The sequence below is a fragment of the Berghia stephanieae genome, chromosome 14, assembly GCF_034508935.2.
Source record: "Berghia stephanieae isolate SIO BIC M18660-M18661 chromosome 14, UCSD_Bste_1.3, whole genome shotgun sequence".
Lineage (NCBI taxonomy): Eukaryota > Metazoa > Mollusca > Gastropoda > Nudibranchia > Aeolidiidae > Berghia > Berghia stephanieae.
The window spans coordinates 4,121,530-4,129,725 of NC_088373.1; the positions used below are offsets into that span (position 1 = coordinate 4,121,530).

Sequence of the window (8,196 nt, forward strand, 5' to 3'; positions counted from 1 at the left end):
CGTTCATTCATTTAAACATTAATTCCTTCGTTCATTCATTTAAGCATTCATTCATTCATTCATTCATTCATTCATTCATTCATTCATTCATTCATTCATTCATTCGTTTAACAGGGATGTAAATCTTTCAGAATTATTAGGATTTCCTATTTTTCACACATTTTCTAGCTTCCCCAAACTATTTAAATATTTCTTAATACCTCACTACCAACAACTCATGTGATAAGAGATACTGCTGTACATATAGAGAATTTGTAGTGAATATCCATTTTCAATGTACTGAAACACTTAATTAACACTACTGTTGTGTCAGTTATGATTATACGTGTATTTAACCATTCAACTTATTTCCACGACAGCTTCCGAATTTTCTAAGGATTGATAGCGTTCGAATTTCCGAATTTTCCTAATTTTAATTCGGAACTAGATTCACATCTGTTGTGTAAACAAGGAGGGTTATTTTTAGTTTACCGGAAGCAAAACATGGCTGCAGAATCGAAAGTAGAAGATGGTGGATACATATCGAGTATTCATGACTGAGTTCTGAGTTGTTGTTACACTTTCTTCCCAAGGCTCAATTGGAATGTATTTCTGTTTCTGTAAGTAATTCCTGTGTGTTGCAATTCATTTCAGTCATAATGAGTCTGAAGATACATTTCCCTTAGCCTTGGTCTTTATGAGAAATGTCTATGGGGTCTCATTTCTGGTTGAGACTGCCACGAACTTTTGACTGTGGTGGGGGAAAAATCAAATTTGTTTGTTCTTATTGAAAGCTACACCAATAAAGTAAAGGGCTTTTAACACGATTCTAAACCTAATGTAGTATTGTAATTGTAATGTACTTCTAATTGCCTTTGTTATTAGCAGAAGGGTTTGGGACCTGAGAAAATGATAAATATCGGGAAGTGACCATCTTTCCAATCTCAAAATTGGCCTTAGTAATAATATGGCTGTTAAGAGTTTTTATTATTGTTAGATTCATTTAGTCATTGGGGTTAATCTTTTGACCTGAATATAATTTTGATATAAAAGTCTAGGTGTTGGATTACGTGCAGTGAAAATAAGTTAAGAATTCCAAAATTCTGATTTTTTCATTATCCCAAACTAATTTTAACCCTGTTTAATCCATAAAGATAAGCATGAACAACACCAAATAATGTTATTTCCTCCTGACAAAAAGGAGACATAAATCATTAAAATCCATCCATAAACAAAATAATTTAGATTTTATTCTGAGACTTATCACTCAAAAGTCCTAAAAATGTTGTCACAATCACAAGGCCATTTATCACCTCATTCCTGGAGTGTCACTTGGAGTTTAGACTATTGAAATGAGCTTGCAGAATTTCAGAATTTTTTTCAACTTTGCATTTACATCCCTGGTTTAAACATTCATTCCTTCGTTCTTTCATTACGTTATTGAATAATCAACTAATTAAATTCATTCATACACTCATCCATTCATTTATTTCCGCACTGACTCATTTACATACCTGCCAACCCCACCCTCTGTAGGCTGAAAAATATTCCGATTTTCACTCCTCCATTCCCCCAATGTCTCTTAAATTCCGACTTTCAAAAATGATGATATTGATAAGAATAGGGGAAGGAGGGTCAGGGGTAAGTAGGAAAATCAATTGCTCTCCCCTTCTCTATCCATTCCCTAACATAACACTCGTGACCATTTTGCCAGCAGTACTGGAATTTCACCTGTTTGTGCTTGTAGCAAAGTTGCTCGCTCACTCACTCACTCACTCACTCCTTGACCCTCTCATTCATTCATTCATTCATTCATTCATCCATTCATCCTTTCTCTCTTTCGTTCATTTCTTTCTGTCATTCATAACTCAACCATATTTCTTGCCTATTCCAGTTTCACCTCCAAAGGCGTGCCAGTTCCCCAGGCTATCACAACCAAACAGAAAGAGTGGCAGGAATTTGTAACCAAATGTGATCAGCAACTGGACTCTTTACAGGTGATTTGGGTATTGCATTGACTTACTGACTTAAGGCCTTTCGCTTCCTAATCATCCTATCGGGACGCCTCAGCTGCTCTCTAATCATCTGTGTCATTTCCTTCTACTGTTCACGGTCTTTTGCTGTGGATGCTGATTTTGTAAGGTCTTCCTTTGATTTTAATACTTTGTTGTTTTGAAGGAGTTTTAGGTCTCTATTGAGGACAGTGTGAATTGACGTGGGTGGTCTACCTTGATATTTCTTGTGTCCAGATGGGGTGAAAAAAGTATTCATGGCTTTATTAGCTGGTATATTTACATCTCTTCTGAGTATATGCCAAAAAAGCCGCCATCTTGCCTCCAGGATTTGAATGGATAAGGGTCTTTCATTGCATTAGATTTTAAAAAAAGTTATTCTTATTACAAATGGCATGATTCCACATTTGCGGTCCACTGCCTTGATTTGGTGTAATGTCGGGATGAACAAGTTAATGAAACCAGTTTAGTCTTTACGTGTGTCTATGTATCTTTCATGGGTGAAAGTTCACCGGAAAAATCCGGCACGGCCGGATTTTTATTTTTGAAAAAAGAGGTCTCGCCGTTTTTTTTTTGTCTGGCCGGAATTCGAAAATGAAAAAAACCGGCATTTATATAATTAACCGCACTTCTGTTTTTTCCTCTGATTGGTAGGTGCAGGATTTTTTTTTCTGAGCACCTGCCTTTGCAGGATTAATATCATTGAGTAACTTTCACCCATGGTATCTTTGTATGTGTATTATTATTATTATTATTATTATTATTATTATTATTATTATTATTATTATTATTATTATTATTATTATTATTATTATTATTATTATTATTGTTGTTGTTATTGTTATTATCGTCGTCGTTGTTGTTGTTGTTATTATTAGTATTATGATTATTTATTATAGTAGTAGTAGTAGTAGTAGTAGTAGTAGTAGTAGTAGTAGTAGTAGTAGTGGTAGTATGAATATTATTATTAATTTTATGATGATGATGATGATATTATTGTTGTGATGGTGGTGTCATTTGCTGCGTCGGCAGTGGTGCCAGTGGTTGGGGTTGTTGGAATACTTTTTGGTCTTATTTTAAAGGTAACATATTAGTTTTTTAAGTCTAATCCTTTTTTACCGAGATTATCATGAGTTGGCAACTCTGATTTCCTGTCATATTTTCTTGTTTTTATACCTAAAGCTTGAGGTGCCTATTTTAAACAATAAAATGGAGAGTAAAATAAAGGGAATAATTTTTTTCCTTGTCGCAAATTAACTTCATGATGTAAATGTAATACGATATACATTTTCTTTTCTTTCTTTTTTTCTTCTCTTTGTTATTAGCATTTACTATTACCCGCAGAAGGCAAAAGGCCGAAACTGAAACCTTGCTTACTTTGTAATGCATCTTTGTCATGTTTGATCCCTGTATTTTACTCTTCATTTCCTTGTTTTGGTATGAAATAAATAATAATGTGAAATTGAATGTAAGCTTCAATTTAATTACAAACAGACCAAATAACGTTTCAGGTTTCCCCTTTATCAACAAAACAGGATGAATGAGATAATGTGGTTGTGGCGTAGTTACATTGCTTTCGTATGGAATCCTCTGCTCCATCGGTGACAGCTTTCACATTATGTGTGTTATATTTATATCCTCTCTTCCACCCTCCAGGATTTCTTCAACCAACAAATTGATCACTTAAACAAGGGGAAATTACTCAAAGATTTGCCAGAAGTGTCCTCCAAGGTTACTGTCCCTGAAATGCCAAAACCTCCCTCTAGTGTAAGTCATATAAAATGAGTTACTCAGTGCTTGCAACCTTTTTTCTTAAAATTGTAATATTTAATTTTCTTAAAATTGTAATGTTTAACTTTCTTAAAATTGTAATGTTTAATTTTCTTAAAATTGTAATATTTAATTTTCTTAAAATTGTAATGTTTAACTTTCTTTAAATTGTAATGTTTAATTTTCTTAAAATTGTAATATTTAATTTTCTTAAAATTGTAATATTTAATTTTCTTAAAATTGTAATGTTTAATTTTCTTAAAATTGTAATGTTTAATTTTCTTAAAATTGTAATGTTTAATTTTCTTAAAATTGTAATTTTTAATTTTCTTTAAATTGTAATGTTTAATTTTCTTAAAAGTCTTATTTCACATGTCTCATAAAGCACCATTTAACACGTTTGGTAGAGAGACGCGCTTTTTGAATTAAAAAAAAAAAAAATTTCTATTTAAATGTGCTCAAGGCGCTTTATAACAGGTTAGTAAGAAAACAGCAATAGAGAATGAGATTAGCGGAAGAGTAGCGTCCCTTGATTGGACGTCACCTTACAGAGAGAACGTCAAAATGGTTTTGCACATGTGTCTCTCTCGTCCTCGCTTTCGGTGAAGTGTCTCATGCCGCACAACCAACATGATGTTCTCTCTAATAACTTTTCAGCTCGTGACTTCCAATCAAGGGACGCTACTCTTCCGCTAATCTCATTCCCTATACTCAACATGTATGAGGAGACATGATGCATGAAAGTGTAAGGTGTTTTTTCAAATTTTTACTTTGATTTTATTTTTGCCAACAGCATTTATCACATATGTGACCCTTCACCTCAAAACGGTATTATGTCAGAACGAACCAAATGCTTAAAAGCCGAATTAAATGTCACAAATATAAATTGTAGGCATTAGCACCCTAAAATATGGTATCCATTCTCCTCAATAAAACATACAAACTCAACACAAGTCATATATTTCTGTCTATAAATTCAATTTTCAACATCTTAACCATCCCGACTTTATACCGTTTTGAGGCGAAGGGTCACATTTCTAATCTTACACCCCTGCATTTTTTCTTTTTATTTCCTTTCACCAGTTGGATATAACGGCACCAGCCACAGAGAGAGGTGAGCAAGGTCGTTCGTTTTCTCTTATTATTCTTTATCATGGGTGGGAATTTCCCGCTATTTAGGGGTTTCCATCTGAAATGAAATCAGGTCCTGCTTAAAACCCGCTATTTTAAGCGATGATATTTGAAAAATTATTTTTTTTAATTGAGCTTTTATAGAGCGCAATATCCACTATACGTGCTCAAAGCGCTTTACAAGGGGTCCCTGGTCAACAGCAACATTTTACATGTAGGACGGGACATTACGCCTATTAGGCGATATTACAATTTTCCGGACAAAGACAACGCTGTTAACGGCTAGGTACTCATTTTACACCTGAGTATGGTGAGAGAATGTGAGTAAAGAACCTTTTCCAAGGACTGAACTATGCGCCGAGCGCGAGGCTCGAACCCAGGACCTTCCGATCCGAAAGCGAGTGTCATACCACTAGACCACCTAGTCGCACTATAATGATAGTCTTCCTTGGATCACCGTCATGTTTTGTGTCATATTTTAACACCAGTGCTCAGTTGCATGAAATTAGGTGGATCGCTAATCGGCCATGATAGCTATGATTTATAGCATTGTCATTTTTTAAATTTTAAATCTGTATTCTCGACAATATTCATGTCATGTTTTGTGTCATATTTTAACACCAGTGCTCAGTTGCATGAAATTAGGTGGATCGCTAATCGGCCATGATAGCTATGATTTATAGCATTGTCATTTTTTAAATTTTAAATCTGTATTCTCGACAATATTCATGTCATGTTTTGTGTCATATTTTAACACCAGTGCTCAGTTGCATGAAATTAGGTGGATCGCTAATCGGCCATGATAGCTATGATTTATAGCATTGTCATTTTTTAAATTTTAAATCTGTATTCTCGACAATATTTCATGGGATTTTAAAAATGAATTTTCTAATCTATCTGTTATGAATTGACAGTCTTTAAGCATTGGAATCTACATATTATGTTCCCTATTCGAACCAATTCCCCTTTGTCTTACGATTTTTCTTGGATGCTTTAATTGTAACTCTAGAATTTTTGACTCTCCCATTTTCTTCCATTTTACTGGCATTGATTTGACTTAAATGTGTCGCAAGCGCCTTAAAACCCTTAAAAAAACAATTACATTTTTTTTTTTTAAAAGTTGTGAGTCGGTGCAATAGTATCTTCTATTTGATCTAACTCAATTCCTTTATCCACCCAGTGCAAGAATCCGATCCACCCATGATGTCAGATGCAAGGCTAGGGGCAAAGGGAGACAACTCAGTTAATTACAAGTCTGTGAACCCACCACCAGGGCTGAAGCCCTTGTCCAAACCTCTCCCCGCTCCGCTTCAACCTCGACAGCTACAGCAACAAGGGGGAATCGGGATGACGGGAATCGGCGGGAACAAATTCCTGCAGAAGTTGTCTCAGCAACTACCACAGTCCAGCCTGCCTTCATCGTTATCGTCTGTATCAGCATCATTCGCATCCAATCAACATCATCATCATCAACAACAGCAACAACAACAACAACATCAATTTCAACAACAACAACAACAATATCAACAGCAACAACAACAACAACAACAAGCACAGACGCCTTTTGACAGAATTGTCGTGGAGCTACAAAATTCATTCCCAATATTGTCTAGGTATATTCTTATCATTATTCATCTTCCCTTTTTTAAAACTGTCAAAGTGAACACAGAGTTGATAGAGGCCGTGGACTAGAAAAAAATCGAAGTGCCAATTCGGACTCGAGTCTGAATAGTCTCCGTGGCTATTCGGACTCAAAACTCCAATGTGCTTGCGTGGAACTGATAAAGAAGTAGAAAAAGAGTTCAGAAGAAATTTCGTTTTGCTCATATCATACTGACTCAGCTCTTACCCCTACTTTGGATTGTAGAAGGACCATTGCCTTTCTCACACTATCAGAATATGTAATTTTAAAATGATTTATTTTTGTCCTGTTTTTATTTGGACATCGTGTTATGTTGTTAGAAAAGCTTTTTATTTATAGCACAGTTACTTTGACTGACTTTTATGTTAACTCTGTTGATCCATGATTTTGTCTTTCTCGTCAAATAAAGCGGGTTTAGACTACCTGCTGATAGTTACTAAAATCATAATTTTGATTTTTATTCATTTTATGTAAATATCAATGATTAAAATATATTTTTTAAAAACAACAAACAAAAGCTATACTCCCACAGGAGACTATACACACTGAGTCCAAATAATCTGTTGATTGCACATGCGCATCGGAATTTGACTCCGAATAGCCACAGGAGACGATTCAGACTCGAAGTCCGAATAACCGCAGCCATAAGAAATAACAACCAAAATTGAATATTTCTTCTTCATCCTCTTTGCTTGCTGTGGAACATAGGGCTTCTACAAGCATCCACCATCTGTTTCTCCTAACTGAGGCCTGCCACCTTCAGTTCGTTGATCAGTGAGCACCTCCATATTTGTTTCGGATGCCCAGCCTTTCATGTTCCTTGGGTGTTTCAATCAAGGAATTGGCTGGTGACGTTTCTCCCTGTTCACCTCAAATTGAATATGACAGCTCAAAGTAAAGAACAAAGAACAATGCTCAAAACCCTTCTTCGCTTTTCACCATAGTACTAGGTGGGGTTCCTAACCTCCCATAGTGGGCAGTATCTTTTAGTTGACATATTATATTATATGATTTGTAACATTTGAGTGTAATCCTCTTAGTTGGGACCTGTGCTTGGGTCTGGATGAGATTTTTAGGTGATCTCAAACTAAGTACTTTGACGGTGTGCTCTTGGAATCCACATCTTTTTCCTATTTGAACCAATTCCCCTTTGTCTTACTGTTTATTTTGTGCTTTAATTGTAATTCTAGAACTATTTACTATCCCATTTTCTTCCTTTTTACTGGCGCTGATATGACCTTAATGTGTTGCAAGCGCCGTAAAAACCCTTAAAAACAAAACAAACAAAAGAGGGAGATACTCACTGTGTCTTCTATTCCCCTGTTTCTGTTTTCCAACATGCTTTCTGTGTTTGTCTTGGAATGAGATTACTAGGTTTTGTCCTTTACATTCTCACATTCTCGCACAAGCACTCTGGTGTGAAATCTTTACCTTGCTAGTAACGGCGTTGGTCTCTGTCGGCAAGAAATATAAAAGGCATAATGTTTCGTCCTAGTTGTTAACTGTTGCAGTTGCTTAAGAAATTGCAAAGAGCTTTGAGCATATTAATCGTGGAGTTTTTTTGTTTTTATAAAAAAAAAGATCTCTGAATAATTCTTGAATCTGATTTTTTTCTACCAGAGAGACGATATCCAGTTACCTAGAGGTGGTGCGTTGTAACAA

At 35.3% G+C, this 8,196-nt stretch overlaps 1 protein-coding gene across 2 annotated transcripts in view; it reads left to right on the forward strand.

Annotated features, from left to right (window-relative positions):
• LOC144960036 (uncharacterized) overlaps positions 1–8,196 on the forward strand; it is a 79,239-nt gene that overhangs the window by 62,487 nt on the left and 8,556 nt on the right. For both annotated transcript variants that reach the window (XM_078892985.1, XM_078892984.1), the window contains 5 exons: positions 1,874–1,976; positions 3,648–3,758; positions 4,845–4,875; positions 6,073–6,505; positions 8,155–8,196. The exon at positions 8,155–8,196 is cut by the window's right edge and continues 70 nt beyond it. In XM_078892985.1, the coding sequence (XP_078749111.1) occupies positions 1,874–1,976; positions 3,648–3,758; positions 4,845–4,875; positions 6,073–6,505; positions 8,155–8,196 (720 nt within the window). The remainder of the gene's footprint in view (positions 1–1,873; positions 1,977–3,647; positions 3,759–4,844; positions 4,876–6,072; positions 6,506–8,154) is intronic.